This window comes from Ascaphus truei, chromosome 3, assembly GCF_040206685.1.
Source record: "Ascaphus truei isolate aAscTru1 chromosome 3, aAscTru1.hap1, whole genome shotgun sequence".
NCBI classification, from domain to species: Eukaryota; Metazoa; Chordata; class Amphibia; order Anura; family Ascaphidae; genus Ascaphus; species Ascaphus truei.
The window spans coordinates 104,862,304-104,884,841 of NC_134485.1; the positions used below are offsets into that span (position 1 = coordinate 104,862,304).

The 22,538-nt window shown below is 44.1% G+C and overlaps 1 protein-coding gene across 3 annotated transcripts in view; it reads right to left on the bottom strand.

Moving 5' to 3' along the window:
• Positions 1–16,600: 16,600 nt before the first annotated feature.
• Positions 16,601–22,538, bottom strand: part of NEK8 (NIMA related kinase 8) — a 71,766-nt gene continuing 65,828 nt past the window's right edge. For 2 of the 3 annotated variants that reach the window (XM_075589248.1, XM_075589249.1), the window contains exons 14-15: positions 22,280–22,438; positions 16,601–16,907 (exon numbers count right to left, since the gene is read on the bottom strand). In XM_075589248.1, coding sequence (XP_075445363.1) covers positions 16,882–16,907; positions 22,280–22,438 — 185 coding nt within the window. In that variant the 3' untranslated portion in view covers positions 16,601–16,881. Of the gene's footprint in view, positions 16,908–22,279; positions 22,439–22,538 lie in introns of those variants that run through there. The other variant, XR_012799789.1, reaches the window with a different exon arrangement.

Sequence of the window (22,538 nt, forward strand, 5' to 3'; positions counted from 1 at the left end):
CCAGGGTAATGGGGAAGCCTAGCTGCCCTACAAGCTGCCCTTTCTTCCCCTCCCCTGGTACCCCTATCTCCTGCCACCCCCCGGTCACCCCTATAGTGAAACAGGGTACAGTCATAGGAAAAACTAAGTCAGGGTCAGTCTGCGACTTGGTCTGGCTTACCTCGCTGGTCCCCGCAGAGACCGCCGCCTTCGTTGGTCCCGATTGCAGGGGGACTGGAGTGGCCGCCGCCGGCATCAGTTTAGCCGGGAAGCAACGGGCAACTGCCGCAACAGCTCCCGGGTTTGGCACAGGTAAAACGGTGCAGGACAAGGGTCCCATGTCCTCGTGGAGAAACACGGCTCCATTCAAACGTGGTAAAATAACCCCCTCCCGCAATCCCTATCCCTCCCCACACTCAGAAAGGGCTCCGGCACTTTGCCGGAATCGCGGCTCTTCCGCCGACGCGGGCGCGCCCCGGGTAGCTGCCGCAACAGCACCCGGCTTTGATACAGGGTCGCCGGCGTGGATCGTGGGGCTCCGGTCATCGCTGGGGATCGCCGACTCCGCCAAACAATGTGAATCACCCACCTCCCGCACACCCCAACCCTCCCCCCAAATAAAATTGCCGCCGGCAGGATGCCGGAATGGCGGCTTCTTCTCCGCTGGCGCCGGGATCCGATGGACGGCCACCGCTGTTGCCGATGCAGCCCGGCCAGGTTCTCCAGGGAACATCCCACGAAGGGTAGTCGCCCCGGCTGGGCGGGAGCCATCAGAGGATGCCGCTAAGTGGGTCATCTTTTCCGCAGCTCGTGAGCGCTGGCCCTGAGGGGCTTCTTCGCCCGACCGCGCACGGTCCGGGCACCGGGCATTATTGTGGCCCGTTTGTTGGCAGTGCTGCCGCCGCTTCTCCGCCGCCAGTGGACTACCCCCCGCAAGGGACTGCTGAGTCCAGAGCGGAGTTGCTCGAGCGCCGGGCTCATTCCGGAGCTTCTCCGCCGCCGGTGGACTACCCCCCACAAGGGGCTGCTGAGTCCAGAGCGGAGTTGCTCGAGCGCCGGGTTCTGGGAGGGGGTAAGCGGGTCAGTGCGGCACAAACGCCATGAACTGGTTTCACTTCGCCGGGAACCACGTCTCGCCCAACGCACACACCAGTGCTAGCTCTTTCAGGGAAAATGGACGGGCCGCCGCAGCGGCCGTTACCTCTCCTGGTGCAAGACTTCTGTGGTCTCCGAGACCACCCGCTCCCTCCACAAGTCTCTGCCGTCCCGGAGCTGGGTCCATTCCCTGCTCTCCGGGCGGTTGGATGGTTACAGCGGCTGCTGCTGTGGAACTTTGCTCAGCCGACCGGGTTTCATGCTCACCGATCGCCGCCTCTCTCTCAGCCTTGCCGGCTGCTGGTCCCCGCGCCGACTTGATGCACTCCTCCGGTCTTGGTGCCCGGCTCCAGTCACACGGATGGCCGACACTTTGGTTCTGGAGGCAATGCTTTTCACAAGTAGGGGAACAGTGAGGAGGTGCCATATCTTGTGTTATATGTTGTACACTGTGTGTTCAATATCTTTTAGTCCCAGGAACTCGCAATTGCTCTCGAGTTCCCACTATATTACAGAGTCCCGCAGTTCACTGTAATACAGGTCCAGTTCAATCCCACCTCTGCCACCAGTTTTATTAATAAAGCCTGTGACGGTAACTTTGTGACAGGCTATTAATAATACACACCAAAAATATAACTGGGTTTGAACTGAACGAGGCTTTGATATGATAAAATATAATTTATTCTTTGGAAAAGGTGAACACAGGAGATTATACAAATAACAGACAAAATATAGACCCTTACTTAAGATGGAATGATGAAACAGTAAAATCTTGACTGGCAGTTCATACAGCAATCTTAAAAAATCACAGAAGACACAAAAGACAATAGCCATATCCTGAACCTGGTTCTTATACAATTATTTCCCATTGAACACAACCTAAACCCAGCCCCTCTCATAAATCAGTGGTGAGGTTGACAGTTTTCCCCAGAGTAAAACTCCTCCCACTCAAGGACGTTTAAAAACTGCTTTTCCTATCTAAATAACTTCATAACTTCAGTTCAGTAATACTTACTGGCACGCGAGACATCTTAATACATTCCGGCATGCATGACACTCCCAATGAGACTAAATATTACCGTATAATACTAAAATTAAGAGAGATATTAATATCTGTCTCTTAGGACCTGCTAGACATCATGTGTCTGTAATCGTTATTTGCGGCTCGGTCCCCCCGTTACACATCTATAATTTTTAGCATGTTCAGTCGAGGACATCTCATAATATTCTTATATTTAATAAGGTCACTCATTCTGATATCTCCTTGCGTAACCGCATCCCTGGCCCCTATAACCCATTGTCAAGAAATCCTTTGAAGCTGGGCCTGTGTGTAGCGAACATTTGTCACAGGTGCTATATTTCACACCCAATGCTCCAGGCCTGGGTCCTAGCTGTCTCTACCAGCAATATACCCTTGGCCTGCCAATTAGGTATTAACATACTGTACACTAAACCCCCTCTGTCCTTTTCACACCCAACTTCAATCAAGCCTGTTGAAGCCCAGATATTTCTGAAAAGACACCACACATATTTGTATTTTCCTAAACTGTAGCTCATTAACCCCTTAAGCCTCCCGCATCAATCCCAGTGTATGTGTTGGTGCAACACTGGAACAGAAACAATACATTTTTACAGGGGAATATACATTAGGATGCTGAAGCAAGGTAAAAACACATTACTGGACCAGTCTAGTTAACCCCTTGCTTCCCAGGTGAGAGTAGGGGGTGGCCAAATGGGGTGTAACCCCTTTAATCCCGGGCCAGACCCCCTCTACCATGACAGAGCCGACACCAGGAATTGAACCAGGCTCCCCTGCTTCAAACTCTCAGTGCCAGTCAGTGTCTTTTCTCACTGAGCCACTCCCTCTGTTTCTCTACACTTCTGAAGTGAAGTTGTATACCCACTCACATGCTACGAGACATTTGTTACAACGGGACAATGTGTCTCTTTTTGTATAATAAAAAAATAATCTCTAGTGAGATATTACATGGACAAGCTTATAATATTTGATTTTTATTTCAATAATGACAATAGCATGACGTGTTTTATTGCTTAATTACTTTGTCATGTAATTGACGCTCTGCGTCAACGTTTTTTTTGCTACTTATCAAGAGTGTGCATCAGAGAAGATTGTCGTGACTATTGTGTGTCGCGTGTAACAACTTCTCAAGGTATGATAAATAAGACTCTATGGCCTGGGACATAGTGTAGTGAAGAGCGCTGGGCAGCGCTGACGCTCATGCTCTCCTGCTCAAGCAGGAGATTTTTCGTGTCCCTGCATGAGCGTCAGCGAGCGCGCTTGTGTGCCGGGTGGGAGGCGGGCCGGGAGGCGGGTCTAGGGCGCCACGTCACGGCGCTGACGTCACGGACTGCCATTGGCTTCTGGCAGTCACGTGACCGGCCCTGCGCTTCCCTGAGCGGCAAAATTTAAACTTGCCTGTCTCCTGCATTTCCACACGCCTCCGCACGCCTGCGGAAGCGCCGTCTAAAGCCGCGCTGATAGGGATAATGTTTCCCCTCAGCGCGCCTCAGCACGGTCTTTTTGACCATGTCCGAGGCCTAATGGGCACTTTTCCCGTTTCAGCATTAACGACCAATAAAGTCAGTGGGAGTTAACACTGGAATGAGGGCGATAACCCGTACTAATACTTGAAAGATGTGCACTTAAATTTGCTGGGTAAGCACACCTTTTTTGTATTTCATCTTATTACGTTGATCTAACAAAAGTCACATATTTCTGTTGATATGTAGACCACCCTATTTCTATAGATACACTGTAAGAATAGAAATTGTTAGCTCAGCTTTAAGTACAAATGAAAGATTCTTAAGAAAAATTAGAGGTGCTCACCCCATTTTGAACATTGTGTGTACCTGATATATAACAGGCTATCCTCAAAAGAATGTGCTTGTCACTGTACGACCTTGGAAACGCACTGTTTGTTAAAGATTAGACAGTAATCAGGGACGTGGCACCCATATAACAAACAAAAAAAATACACAGGCGTATACACGGAAATCTGTGTATATCATTGTATTAGTATATCATTTGTCCCTGTGTTTGTATCGGCGTACATAGTGTGCCTGTATCAGTGTGTTGGGGAATTTGTGCAGTCGGGCTGAGCTAGGAGGGAGCAGCAATGCAGAACTGAGCTAGGAGGGAGCAGCAATGCAGAACAGAGGGTATCATGAATCACTTTGAAGCCTGAGTGGCCTGCAATATGTTCCTCTAGTGAGGGGGTTAACATTTTGTTTTCCCTGACTGACTACCCTGGTAAATTCTTCAGTGCAAGATTGATGTGTACCTCTCCACGGGGTAGGGTAGTGGGTTAGTTTTAGAGCGAGGGGGTTAACTTTGGGAGTTTTAGTGGTATGGGTAGGGGGATTAACTCTAGGGAGTTTAGTGGTTTGGGTAAAGGCGTAGGGTAATGGTTTTAGAGTAGGGGGTAGTGATAGTATTCGGGGTTAAGATTAGGGTGTTTTAGGATAAGGTTAGTGACTTACCTTCACGGCAAAGTGTCCGGCAGTTGAGTGTCCCAGCGGTGAGGAGAACAGCGGCTAAATGCCGGTGGTCATTTGGTCGCGGTGAAACTGCAGTGACCAAACGTTCTAGACCACTCCACAAGGTCAGTGCAACAGTGTCACGATGTGTGTCTTTGTGCAGGTGCAATTTTAGGACTTCTTTTACAAGATGGCCATTGAAAAATCCATCTTTAAGTACTCGTTGCTCGGGGCCACTCCGTGCTATTCACTCTCATGGGTCCATTTTCGGCCACAAGTCTCCCCAACTTTCCTACTGTGTGAGAGGTCTTCCTCCAAGGCTAAACCAGGGATTCCGACGCTCCCTCTCGCAGTAACGCCCCGTGGCGATATTAACAGTGCCAAGTACGCTATGAATTGTGCTTTGTGCAGTGTGCGTTACAAACGCCCTCTGACCAGAAGACCCCTGGGGATGGCCTACTCCTATCCCTTGCCAAAAGGCCCATTGGGAAAGTGCTCAGTGGAGTGAATAAACCTTGATCTTGGACACCTTAGTGCTTTCTCAGTCATAGTCAGAGGATCAAGTGTGTGCCAATAGTTATAAGGGGGTTATAGCCATCAGTTATAATGGGGTTAGTCTCTGCCATAGGTAGGACAGATACTACACTTGATCATAGCCAAAAGGCCTACAAGCTGTTTCAACCTTTTTGGTCTCATCAGTGTGATAATGGTTACTGACCTTGCATTGTGAAGCTGGTAGTGTATGCAGAATGGGATAGGGTAGAGAGAATGGGGATATGTCTGCATCAGCCTATAGCAATTAAAGATAGAAAAATAGTAGTAACACAGAGGTTCAATATAGGGCTAAAGGTATTAGCAATGGAGAGAAAAGAAGTACCCTACAGAATGCACTCACTGTGTGAGCATGTGTAGTAGTTACTTAAAACTAAAACCCTTTTATTAAGTATTAAAAATGAGATTGGAAAGAGGGATCAGGTATATGCATCCAGGACCTGTCCCTATTATAACCGCTATCCACTAGAACTCTTAGTTATACAAGTGTCACTTTTAGCAGAGATATGGTAATTGATTTGTCTTGATATTTGTCTTTTTTATTAAGATCAAAATAATTACTTATTATATTCATGTGAGACCAACTGAAGGATTGATTTGAAACTGAAAGTCAGCCATTTAGTGAACCCTGGGAAAATGGATTTTGCTGGATCGATCACGGGAGAATCAATTGACAGCTTGGGTAATTAGTTTTCAATAAAGGTCATTAAATGCTGCAAATTAAAAAAAACAAGGTGCTTGGATTGCCTCTTGAATGGGAGGCACGTTCCGTGAAGTTGTCATCCACGTTTTGCAGAGATCAGTGTTTCGTGAAAGCACCCGAGAAACAAATGATGAATTAAGCGCTGTATCTCGGCTCTGGAGTGTCAGAGATCCACAAGGTTTTAAAGGCGTTTTTGATCAAATGAAAGCCAAATCCCTGCCCCCTCCTTGCTCTTTTGATTGCCAAACTGATGTAGAACCCGGAGATAATATAATATCCCTTGCAGCTGAATTTTTGCAACGAAAGGAGAAATTGTGCATGAGTCAGATGGAAGGACAGGAGTCCAAAGAGAGCGATATGGAAAGGGAAATACCTCGGGATGCTTGGTTCTTCAGGACGTTTTAATTTATCTGAAGATGAAATTGAGGAAGAGAATGAAAATAGTGACTTTTCAGATAGTGATCCAAGACCTTTTTATCTGCACAGTTTCAGCCGGGTACAACGAAGATGAAAACATTGAGAGTGAAGGAAGAGAAGCCTATAAAGCCGTGTGTGATAGCAGAGTGTGGGGAATTGAAGGACGGGGATGAGTGTGTAACGTTCCACTTGGATGGTTCTGGTCACACTTACGCTGACTTCCCAGTGGACTCTGATGTAGAAATAAATTAAGTTGGTAAAATCCTTGCTATAGCTGGAGACGTTAAGAACATAGGAAATCGTTTCTTCAAATCTCAGAACTGGGAGATGGCAACAAAGAAATACAATAAGGCTCTGAGATATGTAGAAAGCTGCAAAGCGCTCACGGAATATGACAACATATCGAAGTTACATCCTGCAGCGGTGAGCTGTAACTTGAACAATGCTGCCTGCAAACTGAAGCTGTCTGACTGGAGAGCAGTGATTGAAAGCTGTCATGAGGCTCTTGAAATCGAACCTTCAAGCACCAAAGCACTTTACAAATGGGCTCACGGCTGGCTAGGATTGAAAGATTATGAACAGGCACTGGAGGATCTTAAGGCCTTGTCCATAGTGATCAAAAGCGAGGGCGTGCGTGGCGCAAACAAGAGATGGCTCCTCTGTGAGGCCGTCCATACTGCGTGCGCGTGATGAAGCGCGACAGCGCGGCAGCATTTCCAAAAGACAAGATTTTTGTCTTTTGGCACTGTGGCCGAGCGACAGCCGTATCACGTGGGCGGTCCAGCTGAGGGGTGACCCGGCCTCGTGATGTCACGGCCACGCTTCCACCACGCCTACGCGCCGCTCAAATCATAGTATACTTACAGGCAACTGCATTTTGTCCTGTTATTTCCCTACCTTTTGTATATTCCCTTAGCTACCATAGCCTTTTCTATGTAACTCTGCACACTTGGCAGACTCCATTTTGTTTCCCCTGTCTTATTTCTTTTCGTATACAATAAACCCTATTAGTTTTTATTTATTCCAGCCTCCTGTCTTTTGTGAGTTTTCATGCTACCTCCAAGGGTTCCATATATCCTGATCCAGGGCCGCTGATAAGAGGGGACACCCAAGACAGTGGCGGACTCAGGGGGAAAATTCTTTTTATAATGGGGTAAACTCTTCAAAGCATTAGTTTGGGCCATTTTCGGATGAAAATCTCCATTGAAGCCAATTGGGATTTCCTGCTCCATACGTCCTGAACAGAATCTTCGAAGTATATAGAATTTATCCGTATGACAGTCTTGCTGTCTTTTTAAAACCTTACTTTATCTAAAGGTAATGCTCCTAAAAGTAGCCAGTTCACGGGAATACAAAGAAATAGACGCCAGCCACTTCTAGTAGTTTTTCTTAGGAACAGCTATGGTCTTCTCCATTGGCTTGTACTGTAGTCAGTTATCTAGAGAACAGGTCAGATATGATCCTGCAGCTATGACTATGGTTTTCACTTAGAATTTAAAAACATAAGCTTCCAGTATGGTGAGAAAAAAAATACCAGCCTGAGACTCCGTTATGAAAATACGTTTTAAAACCTCCAGGGTTGCCAAGTGGAGCCTCCAAGTTTCTCTACAATTAAAAACTGCTGGGGGATATGAAAGCAAAGTATTTGCTCAGCATTAAAAGGAAAAAGGCAATTTCCAAGTGACTTTTTTTTTAAAACCATATAAGTGGAGCTTTAAAATGGATCTTTTTGGTTCTTTGTTCTTCACTTTAGGAGCCTGTATGCCTCCAGGATAGTGATATTAAGTTAAAGGTTACAACAAGGTGATTGACACTTTTCATTTACAGGGGGCTCTGAATAGCAGATGACTACCACTGTCTTGTTTGCTCCACCCCAGTGATAGGGTTGTCAGATTAATGCATGTCACCGTCAGCTAGAAAGACAGGGCACCGGACAAGGGAGATATAAGGCAGCTATGGGGACAGTACATTCCACTCTAAACATTGGGCAACAATGCTCATAAACATTGTCGAGATGAACTTTCAAATATGATACAGTAAACTTTTGACATTTTTTTTAAATCACATCATTGCGAGCGTAAACATCTCATTATTTCAGTGAGCGTTTGTGTGCTTTGTCAAGTCGGTGCTGTATGTACCAGCTTACTCACTGTTCTGTGGAAAGGACAGAGTTATGTCTCCTAAGAACTTCTGTTCTCAAGTGACAACATCTAATCTCCTTTCCACAGTCACATGCGTGGAGGGTGGGGAAGGTATTTCCCCCACAAAACGTCAACAGACCTTCTTTCATAGCTGTGCGTATTGCCCAGCCTGCTATCCTGTTCTGCTCCCTAACAATGTGATCCCTCCCTTGTGTGTCAAACCTGCAGGTAAGCTGTTGACAAGCCGCCCTCCCGGTGCCATGTTGAACTCGTTTATACTGTATGTCCCGTATATAGGTGCAGTCACGCGGAATAATATACATTAAGCACCATTTTCTTTGTATCGTATATATTCATACAACGCTAGGTGACAAAAACATCTACATTGTAATACAATACATTGAAATGAAGTCACAAAGCACAAACTTGTGTATCCACATTTTTTATGATGTCAAAATGGACACATTAATGATGCATATTTTAATATTTCACACTACACCTGTGTTTTCTTTTTTTTATATCCATGGGAGCAATGTTTTGTTGAAATTAATTCAGTTCTTTCTGAGATTTCAAACTCTTTTGTTGGCAAAACCTAGGGAGTTTTGCAAAAGAATTCCGTCAGATTAGTAAAAGCGTTCTCACCAACTTTGCAAGTTTTTGTGAGTATATATATCTCTTTTATTTTTCCTGTAAACTCTATGCAACATTTTAATCAAATAGAATCCTATGAAGTGGATCTGAAGATGTATAGGATACAGTGACTTTTTGTTTTTATTTTCATTGACTCGAGTGGCAGTCTGACTCTCGCCAACTTTGACCAACTTTGCCCTGTAACAATAGAATTGGAAGATAAATAAGTTAACGCTTTCAGTTTGCTCACACACAGAACTTCTGTTGTGGTCTCCCCGTTGATGTATTTTCTTCATTATTATTTCTCGGATTCATTAAGCCTGAAAATTTCCATTTTTGGCATTCTTGCGCTCTCTTGTTTCTGGTAAGGCTGTATTTACTAAGCAGCGTAACTCCATCGTGGACAGAAGAGAGGTTACAGCTCATTCACGTTAATGAGCCAGCGCCAGAAGGTGTCTTGTGGAGCAGCACTGCTTAATATAGCCCTCCAGGGGGTAGATCCTCAGAAGTTCATTAAATCCAGGCTACTTACTTGACCTAAATGCACGCATACCCCGGTTTAATGACACTCACTTTAAGTACACTCGCGAGTAAGGACATATCGCCCAATAGGCGAACGGCAGCTCACGCATGCGCCTGTCAGCACGTCCTGAACAGCAATACCAGCTCCCTACCTGTACCGAAGCTGTGCGCAAGCAGGGAGACTATAGAGCCTGTTACAAATGTGTTATTTACATCAGTTATGCACGTATATGACGATTGCAGTACAGTACATGCATCGATAAGTGGGAAAAAGGTAGTGCTTCACTTTAAGTACATTTTCGCTTTACATACATGCTCTGGACCCATTGCGTACGTTAATCCGGGGTATGTCTGTAGATAACGTCTGTTGGTTTCCCTGAGTTTAAAAGGAATCCACAATGCTAAATATATGGAAAACCATTCATTTATAAACCAATATCAATTTCCTCTGTGTGTGTGTGTGTGTGTGTCTCATGAGAAGACAGCAGAGCTATTGTCATTGCAGTTATCAAACATTCTCCATAGTGGCAAATTGGCGCTTGCTTCCGAGTGAAACCAACCTGCCCGGGGCAGGGTATGTGCCTTTCTCCGCTACAAGCTGACGGCAGTCTAAACATGTCTTGACTTGTTTTTTCAGTCCCCTCTAGAAGTGTCATTGTTCCTGTGAGGCCTATGGCTTTTTCACAGCACTGTTGATTTTGGCCAGAGTCAAAGAATGCAGATATAGAAACGTCCTCTTCCAACCTTCTCTTCTCACCCGATCAGTAACTGGATACATGTCAAAAACAGGCCTGGTATTTAATGTGTTCAAATATTGGATAAGCTTAAAGACTTCCTGGCTTTACCATTACGACAAGAGTACAAGACAACTGAAAATCCTATTGTTTCTCTCGGTTACTTGAGGTTCTTAAAATAAAACGCTAACAAATGACAGGACAGTAATCGCTATTCTGAAATGTGGGTTCTGATGAACGCCTTTATCAGTCATGCCAATGTCTTGCCTTGGCAATCTAGTCAGAAGTCCAATATAAGGGTGAATGATCTTTGGGGGGTTATGCGATAAAGTGCATTAGTGCTGAATGGGCAAGAACACACAGAAACTTTCATTGACTTGAACAGGAGTTTCTGTGTATTAGTGCTTCATTGGCTCTAATGCACTTTAGAGCATAAATCCCTCTGTTGGATGTGTATCAAACCTCCAAAAGGTGAGTTCTTGCATACAGAGATTATGAATACAAAGGAGCACTCCCATTAGTTCTGCTGTAATCTGCCCCGGTTGCCAAAGACTGCCACAAAAGCAGTATTCAAATCAATAAAGCAAACAGCACTCCAAAGGTCTTGATATAAACTGGAGTTTAATATTATAAGCAACGTTTAGGACCTTTGTCAACATGACTATTTGCCGACTATTTGATTTATTGATCAGGCATACAAACAGGATGTTTGGTTATTGTGATCCAGGTGCTTGGAGGTTGACGTATCGGCATTAGTTTACAAACACGAAGGCTGCGCATATTGTGACGGTGACGCGACGTCGCGGCAAAACAAATGTATTGCCGCCATCGCTTGCGCTTTTCGTAGGCGCGGCGAGACGGCTTGGTCGCGACCGCTGGAAGTCAAGTCAATTTGATTTCTCCAACGACCGCAGCGTGACGTCACCGTCACTATAAGCGCAGCCTAAGTGTGACCCGCACTCATTTGTGTCCTAATTCCCATGGAATGCTCACGTCTTGCAGAACAGCTGCTGTATTAACGAGAGAGGGGGGGGGGGGGTTAATCCACGCTCATTGCTGCACTCTATCCCTCCTCCCTCACCCCCGGGGCAGATCCTTCCAATTCAATCATTCAATCGAATACGGCGTTCATCTGCCGAAAAACTCACTGACCTACTTCTTGCAATATTTGCTTTTCATCTTTGGACTATCAAAACAATTCAATTTCTATTGCTGCAGTTACAGTGACCTTCCAGAAAATCCGTTGCACCATCTCCTTGTTCCCCTGGGGGGACTTCCTGGAATTCCAGTTCTATCAGTTTAATCTCCATCCATCATCTGTAGCGTGAAAGGGGATGTGTGTCGTAGCTAGCGCAGGAGAGATTTGATGTAAACTTGCAATGTTGTGCAGATGTGCAGAGGGTTTGGGAACCTGCACGTATAGAGCTAGTTAGGGGAGCAAGGCGAAAGATCGCAGCAGGAAGCTACTGTACAGCTTTATCTTCTTTTGCCGTCATAACAATAACACTTTATATAAAAGTTTGGCTTGGTTTCTATGACATTATTAATACAGTACATTTATTCTGAATTGTAGCCCCAGTATCAATTATAGACCTGAATACATGTTGTGTACCGTCTTAGATTTGTGTAGCTGGAGAGATGTGCAAATAAACCATTTTATGCAGACTGCGGTGTACTTTTACGCTGTAGAATTGTGGAGGTGTCAGTCTGACCTGGTAATGCAGCACTGTACGGTTTTATTGGACAACGTTCCCGCTCTGTCGAGCTTCCAATCTGATTGTTGGTGCTCGACCCGTCGATCGACTTGTCCAAGGTCACAAGGGGCAGACACTGGGATTCACCCACTTCAAAAGAAGTTACTCCACTGCTAGACTCACATCTTCTCGCCTAAGCTTACTAGATCTTTTTCACTTTCAAATAAAATAACGGAGGATGTTGAATTTCTGTCTTGTAATTATTTGAGACGGTCTGCACTAGAGAAGGAAGTTAGATAGCAGATCTCCTGACACGCAGGAAAAAGAAGAGCAATGCTCAACAAAAAAAAAAGCAAAAAAAACTGAAATTACTAATAAAAAAAGGTTGATTCACGGAACCACTGGCAACATTGCAGTCACAAAAACAGTAGTCCTCTAGAGAGAAGGAAGGTAGCAGTAGTGAGACTGGATGCAGGAGAGCAAATCTATGAAAAATAAACCCGCAAAACCTTTGGAACGCACCATCCAAAGGTTTTATGCAATAGAAGACGACACGGGAAGGCCCATTAAAAACAGGCCTTTAATAGTTTATTTATTATTATTTTTTTTAAATAGTCAAGAGTTAGGAGTTGTAAATAAAAATAAATAAGGAACAGCCATGACACTCAGAAGCAACCAATCTCTTCCTCCTTTGATCTCTGAAAATATTGCAAACCACAAAAACCCTTATGTCAAACCTCTGTGTATGGCACACCAGTACCCACTCAAAAGTATAGGAGTAGTCATTCTGGGTGCTCTTTTCCTACGATCCTAAAGCTGGATCCTTCCGAAGTTTTATCTCCTTTTGATTACAGGTAATTAACTACTGATCGTATAATTACATTTGGATGCATTTTTTGATTGGATCTTAATTAACACAGCTATGCCTTTTATGCTAGTAGCCACAGTTCCTTGCAACTTATTGGGGCTTATAGAATTGCATTAATGCAATACTATGATTGCCCCATGACACGTTATTTTATATACAGCTTGTTTATAGCTGTGCACAGAGACGGGGGGACTTGCCAGGAGGGTCCCTACAGTTTGAAAAAATAGTGTGTGTACGCACGCACGCACGCACGCACTAAGTTATGGAGGGTGAAAAAGGCAACAAGAAACCTCCACTGTATAGCATATAGCAAATAAAAAGATCACTTGTGAGCACATTCACATTTCTTAGGCCTGGGACATGGTGCAGGGAGGAGCGCTGGGCACCGCAGACGAACATGCTCTCCTGCTCAAGCAGGAGATTTTTCGTGTCCCTGCATGAGCGTCAGCGAGCGCGCTTGTGTGCCGGGTGGGAGGCGGGCCTGGAGGTGGAGCGGGAGGCGGGGCTAGCGCGTCACGGCGCCGACATCACGGACTTCCATTGGCTTCTGGCAATCACGTGACCGGCCCTGCGCTTCCCTCAGCGAGAAATCTAAAATTGGTCTGTCTCCTGCATTTCCACACGCCTCCGCACGCCTGCGGAAGCGCCGTCTAAAGCCGCACTGATAGGGATAATGCTTCCCCTCAGCACGGTCTTTTTGACCATGTCCGAGGCCTTAAGCAGGTCTGCAACCCTGCTTTTCACCATTATCCCCAGCATACAGTGCTTCCATTGCAGCAAGGGATTCTGGGAAATGACATGCAAATGAGCACACAGTGCCACTTTTTGCTTCAAAACCATTTTAAACATGGTTCCCTATAGGCTTAAGCTTGCTGCATGGTCACAGCTTTAAGCACAGCAGGGTTAAGATGCATAGCCAGTAAACCCACCCATAGACAGCTTTTTTTTTTTTTTTTCACGAGAGGGTACACCCTCTCGCTCATCGGATCCCAGTCCACTTCAGTGGATAGGGAGCTTGCCCTTGGACTGTCCAACCGAAGTCAGACCCGCCCTCAGTGCCCAGTTTCCCTGGAGGTTTCAGCCCAAAAGCCTAGGTCTCCAGGGACATTGATGCCTTCCTCCGTTAGGATTCAGGACATCCTTCTCTTCCTCCCTCTGGCCCGAGGCCCGCAAGGGAGTTCACATCATATCCCCTCTTTCGAGGGTTGTGCGGGTGCACCCCAGCCCCGAAGGGCTGGTTGTTCGAATGCCATCCCCCCTTAGCCCGAAGGCTCAGGGGTTCTGTGGTCCAGGGCCTGGACACCACCTCTCAACGAGCTAGAGGGCCAAATGCTTGCCACAGACCTTTCCTACTGGAGCCCCATGTAGGATAGTACTGCATTTGGTCATAACTGTGCAGGTCGAGAGGAGCACTCATCTCGCCTTGATCTTAGCCAAAAGGCCGAGAAGCGATCCATAGACAGCTGTTTCGACCTTAGGGGGTCTCATCAGTGTGGGGTTGGTCACTGGCTATGCAAAGCTGAAGCAATGAGGATAGGGTTTACCATACTTAGTTAAGTTATGGTGAGTACAAAAAGTGACAAAAACCCTCCAACCCCACACTGATGAGACCCATTAAGGTCGAAACAGCTGTCTGTGGGTGGGTTTACTGGCTATGCATCTTAACCCTGGCTGTGCTTAAAGCTGTGACCATGCAGCAAGCTTAAGCCTATAGGGAACCATGTTTAAAATGGTTTTGAAGCAAAAAGTGGCACTGTGTGCTCATTTGCATGTCATTTCCCAGAATCCCTTGCTGCAGTGGAAGTGCTGGGTGATAATGGTGAAAGGCGGGGTTGCAGACCTGCCTAAGACATGCACATGAGCATACAGTTATATAACACACACACACACACACACACACACGAATATATAGTGCCATATACCAACACATGGTTTCATTATCCCACTCTGCTTTATTTTTATTTATATGTATAATTTTATATGACTGTTATTGAATGGGAAGGCTCTTTAAGTACTTGGCTGTCTATGATTCAATGTAACAGGCTTCTGGTAACATACTTCATCTTAATGCCGCTTTATGCTTAGTGACCAGAAATGCGATGACGTCAATGTCACGGTAGCTTATGACAAGATATAATGAACACCAAATATCTGGGTTGAACTGAACGAGGCTTAGATATAATAAAATATAATTTATTCCTTAAATAAGGTGAACACAGCAATATAGTACAATTAACAGTCAAGAAGATAACACTTACTTAGGGTTGGGGGATGGAGAAGTATCAGCTAGCAATTCTCCATCAATCCAGTGACATTCCAGGTGGAATCAGAAGCACAACTCCAGCAATCCAGTGATATTCAAGATGGTATCAGAAGCACAACTCAAAAACTGTAGGGTTGACACAGTTTATATACCTGTGCAACCCTATTATTAACATTGAACACAGCCTATTGGTGAACAATTATCTGTATCCACTCTCTAATGTGGAGACACAGACTAACAGACTAACCCATCCCCTCAGGTAACAATTAGACTGGCAGAGTTTGTTGATAGACTAATACTTAATCCCTAGACATTGGGTAACAATCAAGGCAGTTACTGTTTGATCACCGTGCTTAGGCTACTCAGCCGTCTGCCCTTCATAACTTATTAGCCTAGCAAATGGCGTCTGCATTTTCAGAACAGATCCAAAATAAAATACATATACACTTTAATATCTACACATATTAATAAGTTCCATTCTGGTGGGCTCAGTGGGTCGACCTTTGCCAGGTTTTAATGCCTACAGTGACTCCACATATTGGCCAAATATGAACTCTCTGCGACCTCCAGAACTGGAGATACAGAAATGCACTTTAAACATTAAAATACATGCTTATAATGAAACATGGGAACAGGGGAACATACATTTTCAAGGTACAACAAGGTGCAAACCTCATCCCTGGACCGCAGTCCAGTTAACCCCTTGTCTCTCTGGTCAGGTCAGGGGATGGCCATATGGGGTGCAACCCCTTTAATACCGGGCCACCCCCTTTCACCCGCTACAGTCAACAACTATGTGTCGTCCTGACTGCATGGGACTGTGCCAGAAGTGTTGGAGGGCGACGGGCTTTCTGGGCGAGTGATTTTGAGGTTCAGCCTGTGGTCTGTAAGGTTATGTATGGGTGGACAATTCTGAAGAAGGTGCTATGCCCCCAAAACATAATATGTACCGGCTCTGAATATGCTTTGATAAAAACAGAGCAAACTGTGCTGCAAAGTGTTTACTGTGTGTTAAAGCTGCAGTTCCAGCAATATCCTACACGGTTTTTTTTAATTTTTTTTTTTTTAAATAAATCAGTTCTGTACTACGAGAAAGTAGCATTTAAAAAGATAAAAAATAAACAATTTTAAAGACATTTTTTACTGCATTCTAATGTAACAAGCATTTTTGTTTCTATAGCAACCATTTACAAAGTCACATCCCCTTCCTCTTCTGAAAACAGCAACTGTCAGTGCAGCAGCAGCAGAGGACCCAAGATGCATTTAGTGAACCCCGAGCTGAATCTACGCCGATCGTTCACAGGAGAACGTATCGATCGTTAACTTGGCAAATCACTCGTCAGTATGTAGATTGTATTAATGCACATATTGAATTACATTTAAAAAATAAAAAACATTTTAAACGACAGCTTGAACTGCTGCTTTAAAACACCCGCCCATGTAACATACAACACAATTTACACCAGGCCACAGCGATAAAAAACAGTCAGAAGCAGGTAGAGTCTAGTTTTTTTTTATATATTTGTTTTTTCATAAAAAATAAATAAGAAAGTTGTTTATAATATACAGCATATGGCGGGCACATAGTTGTGTACTTATAAATATTGCATATTAATAACATGCTGCGGGGTGATATTTGGCAGGATATGTATGTGACGTACTCAACGAGTAATAATACGTTATGTTTCAGACCTGTTACTTCTCTCCCAAATATGGAAAAGATTTACAAGTTGTGTTTGGGTGGCAAGCTGAACATGTGGATAAATCTGTCCCGACATCCTTCTCTCACACGGATACGTCTTCCACGCCCGCTGGAAATGTAAGAGAAACAGTTACTTTACAAGGACTAATGCAAAAGGTGAGGCAGCTCCAGCTGTGAGGGGAGTTGTGGGATGCTATGTCATTGTCAAGCAGACAAAAGTCACTACATTAAAGGGCACAGTCGCCTCCCGGACCAGAGTGAACTAACGGCATGTTCCCAGTATCGACCCTGTCTCTCTGCAAGAAATGTTTGTTTGTAAATGTGACCAACAACAAAGAGATGATTATATATATATATATATATATATATATATATATATATATATATATATATATATATATATAGTGCTGTGTGATAATGGTGAAAGGCGGGGTTGCAGACCTGCCTAAGACATGCAGATGAGCATACAGTTGTATTTACATTTGCATATTTGCTTTGCTGTGGAGGGTTTTTGTCACTTTTTTTACTCACCATAACTTAACTCAGTATGGTAAACCCCATCCTTTAGCTTCTTTGCATACCCAGTTAACCAACCCCACACTGATGAGACCCATTAAGGTCAAAACAGCTGTCTGTGGGTGATCGCTTCTCGGCCTTTTGGCTAAGATCAAGGCGATATGAGTGCTCCTCTCGACCTGCACAGCTATGACCAAATGCAGTACCATCCTATCTGGGGCTTCAGTAGGAAAGGTCTGTGGCAAGCATTTGGCCCTCTAGCTCGTTGAGAGGTGGTGTCCAGGCCCCGGACCACAGAACCCCTGAGCCTTCGGGCTAAGGGGGGATGGCATTCGAACAACCAGCCCTTCGGGGCTGGGGTGCACCCGCACAACCCTCGAAAGAGGGAAGATGATGCGAACTCCCTTGCGGGCCTCGGGCCAGAGGGAGGAAGAGACGGATGTCCTGAATCCTAACGGAGGAAGGCATCAATGTCCCTGGAGACCTAGGCTTTCGGGCTGAAACCTTCAGGGAAACTGTGCACTGAGGGCGGGTCTGATTTCGGTTGGACAGTCCAAGGGCAAGCTCCCTATCCACTGAAGTGGACTGGGATCCGATGAGCAAGAGGGTGTACCCTCTCGGGAGGAAAAAAAAAAAAAGCTGTCTGTGGGTGGGTTTTCTGGGTATGCACCTTAACCCTGGCTGTGCTCAAAGCTGTGACCATGCAGCAAGCTTAAGCCTACAGGGAACCATGTTAAAAATGGTTTTTGAAGCAAAAAGTGGCACTGTGTGCTCATTTGCATGTCATTTCCCAGAATCTCTTGCTGCAGTTGAAGTGCTGGGTGATAATGGTGAAAGGCGGGGTTGCAGACCTGTCTAAGACCTGCAGATGAGCATACAGTTGTACACACAGTGTGTGTGTGTGTGTGTGTGTGTGTGTGTGTGTATATATATTACACACACACACACAACACACAACACACACAGAATGCTACGAATGCTGCCCTTATTGAAAGTTTCCTTTAAAGCCACAATCAAAATCAGTAATATATGCTTGGGAGTGCAATACACTGAAAGAACCCTGCTGTCTGTCTACCTCCAGTACCATTTCTAATGGTTGCTTCGAGATGTCTTTAATAGCTTTGCAAATGTGGGTCTAACTGTGACTAGCACAATAATAAATATTTCACAATGTGCACTTTAACCACAGGCTAGTAAGGGCATCATACCAGAGTGCACAAAGAATGCAGTTACAGTTCCAAGCAACATTTTTGACTGTCTAAGTGAAACTGGGGCTTCTTCTATTTGTACAATATACCTTGACTTTTTTTTTTTTTTTTTTGCTTTACTCTGCTTTCCACAAAGTCTAAATTGTAATTTTATTTAACAAAACAGCTTTAAAACTCGGCCTGAATCCATTTTAGAGCCGCTATTGGATTCTAGGGGAAGTTACCTTTTAATAAAAGCAATATACATTACATATGCAGTGAGAAGTTATTGTTTTTATACATATACGTGTGTTTGTTTGTATAATCCGTTGTAAACTATGCTACATGGCTAATTGCTTCCACTTTCTTGCAAATGTAATATATACTTGCAAGAACGACTGTGCTTTCTTACTCAAAATAAATGCTAAAAACCTTTTTATAAAGCTCTCCAAACTTTAAATGCAATGCAAGTCCATGGCGCAAAATGTAAATGATTAAGTGTGTGAGTACCCGGAAGAGATCAGAGGATCATTGTGATTGCGGGCGATTGCGGTTCCCTAGAGAGGGGATCCTACCAGGCACCCCTGACGGGCCATTACCAGGCAGAGCAGAACATCACAGAGTGTTCCAGATAAGGACGGCAGCTATATGCAATGTTCTATGGACACTCACACTGATGGGACACTGTACTCTGCTTTGGTGAAACTTACACTTGTATTCCTCTGATGCTGCATTACAGATTCCCTACTTGTACAGTAAGTAAGGATAGGGGCTTGGGTCCTATTATATATATTTATAATATATGTATATATATATATTTTACTAATCTAAGAGATCTGTGTTGTTGTCTTTTCATATAAGATTAATTTATTGTACTATCTACAGTTTGTTAGAAAGATTACCTAAATATATAACTTTAAGGACATTCCTATTGACTTGAATAAGAGTTTCCGCCCGCTACTGTCCGATCAGAAGTACCGCGCTTTGGAGCACAACGCCCTACATACTTACAGGAGTATTGCTGTGTGTAACCTTATACTCCAACAACAGAAATACAACATAACAACAAATATTCTTTTGTTAACCCTTCATGCTACATAAAAGCCTGTCTCATCTGTTATAGAGGTTTTCTAGTTTCTAAATTCGACATAAAATGCTTCATAAAGTCTGCAACCAATCATTAACCATTTTCTATTTCTTAAGAGGATTTCACAATTCTGTATTTTGATCAAAAACCTGAAAAGCCACAAATGTCGCATCTACAATGTGTTAAAAATAGGTGATGCAGAATTCCTCCTAGTGACATAATGAGCCACCATTACATTGGAAACAAACCTCGTTTTGTTTCTCCAGAAGCACCACTTTTATACATGCATTCCCAAAACAGGTAAGGTGTGCATATTAACCTCGTATTTTCACACACTTCATACTTATAAAATCGTCTTTTTTCCTTTCTATAATTGTCTACAAGTGTAATATTTTCTAAAGAAGGTCCAGTGTTCCTCACAGCTGCTGAACGTCGAGTGCTGTTGGGGAAGCAACTGGAAGGGCCCCACTATAATGTCCAGTGTACCCATAATGTCGGACGTTGATTCTGTGAAAGTCTAAGTTGGATTTTGGCTATACTGTAGTTCTTATTATATGCCCTTATTCAATTGAATGGGTCTAAAATCAGCAGAACAGGAAAATGCTACACAGCGTATCAAATAGGGGTCTTCATTCTTGGCTGGTTCAGAGATGATAAGCTTCTGAAGAATAGCAGAAGGGTAAAGAAGAGAAGCAGGCGGCCAGGAAAGGGTGGTTCCCTAACATAGTCAATGTGGAATTCAGAGGTTGAAAATCCAGAAGAGAGGCATCTAACATGGCTGCATCAGACATGGTCGTAAAATCCACACTTCCACTGGTTTATGAGCGACTGAGGAAGCAATTTTGAATGCGACAATGATTCAGTGCTTTTAACTAAAAGAGCAGCGGTTTTACAAAATACTTGTGGCGATTTTATTTTATATATATTTGTTTAAAGCTGTATTTCTAGGATTCAATGCATCTTTTATATAACACGGGGTTGCCGGATGTCCCATATTTCGGGATTGTCCTTTATTTCATGGACTTTTCCTGGAAAGGTCTGTCGGGACGCATAATTGACTCCTAATTTAGTGCCTTGGCGTGAAACGCATTAATTTATAATGAATGTAATGAAATCAGTCATAAAAACATTATATATTATATTTTTGGGGCTCCAACCTCAATATTTCCTACATAAAAACATAATAGATTTCTACTGCAATAGTTACCTTTTCCGAAAGATGTCGGCTTACTAAATGTTTAAAATAAGAACGTTAGGACACTGTGTGGTCCTCTGATAATAACATGACACCCTCCCCTGTAGGTGTTACTTTTTCTCCCACCGCTACTTGTTAGTTCAGTGCCCGTCTTTCCCCGACCACCAAGAGCAGAGAGGATAAAAACCCACAGAATATAGCAGCCAAGTGGGAGACACCATTCAGCTCCAACCATCTGCAAATCATTCATCACTCACTATGACGTCGCACTTTATATACTGAATATATATATATATATATATATATATATCACACACACACACACACACACACACCCCGGTTTAAGGACACTCACTTTAAGAACACTCGTGAGTAAGTACATATCGCCCAATAGGCAAACGGCAGCTCACGCATGCGCCTGTCATCACGTCCTGAACAGCAATACCGGCTCCCTACCTGTACCGAAGCTGTGCGCAAGCGGGGAGACTATAGAGCCTGTTACACATGTGTTATTTACATCAGTTATGCACGTATATGATGATTGCCGTACAGTACATGCATCGATAAGTGGGGAAAAGGTAGTGCTTCACTTTAAGTACATTTTCGCTTTACATACATGCTCCGGTCCCATTGCGTACGTTAATGCGGGGTATGCCTATATATATTATATATATATATATATATAAAATATAATATAATGCACAGCCGGCACACACCATATGCAAGTAAATAAGTTTTGGTGCGTATCCCATAAAGCAATAACAGACCATACGATACCGGTTGCAACACGACATCAAGGGACAGCACGCAGGTAAGTAAATCATAAATTTTCTATATTTGATAGAAGACACAAAAACCGCGAGAAGACACCACCTTGAGAAAGGTCCCACTGGGGGACCGAAACGTCGGTTTTTGTGTCTTCTATCAAATATAGAAAATTTATGATTTACTTACCTGCGTGCTGTCCCTTGATGTCGTGTTGCAACCGGTATCGTATGGTCTATATATATATATATATATATATATATATATATATATATATATTTTTTTAAATACTAATCATGCCAAGAGATGCATGTTTAAAATGCCTGTTTTAGCATCTGTGTTACTGCAAATCCATCATATCTGTCGCAGTAAGAAAAACAGAAATGGAAAGCAATCCGAAGTATTCGCTTCCGCCCGAGGCAGACTATCAAGTCTCGGAAATGTCAGTATACAAAAGTCCCTCAATTCTTTACATATTTACTGACACACTACCTATCCTTTATCTCCTGCCAACGAGTCTATTCACTCTCACTCTTAGCACAGGGAACTGCAAAGGACCCATACACTGTACCATCAGCAGACAAGAGTGCGTGCGGATACCCATATCATTAGGTTCAGTGGTTTTGCATTGGGAACGATCCTCCCAAACGTCTGGCACGGCAGAGTTGAGATGTCCCTGCAGGAACCAGCTCCATGACTGCACAATTTGCCCAAACCTGTGCCATACTTACGTTTCACAGCCAGCAAAGTGTTGCCGTGGCAACATGCCACTGATGTCACAACATAGGGATGGCTCTCCTCCAGCTGCACCATTTTGGGTACCCCAATTCCCTCATCTCTGCGTCCTAAGCGGCCCCTTGCTCCTTTTCCCCAGGTAAAGACCTGGCCCTCTGCAGAATTAATGCAAACAAGCGGTTAGCTGCAGGGGTCCTGCCACTGTGCATTTTCTACATGGGAGAATGGTACACAGGGCCCCACCACCCAAAAATT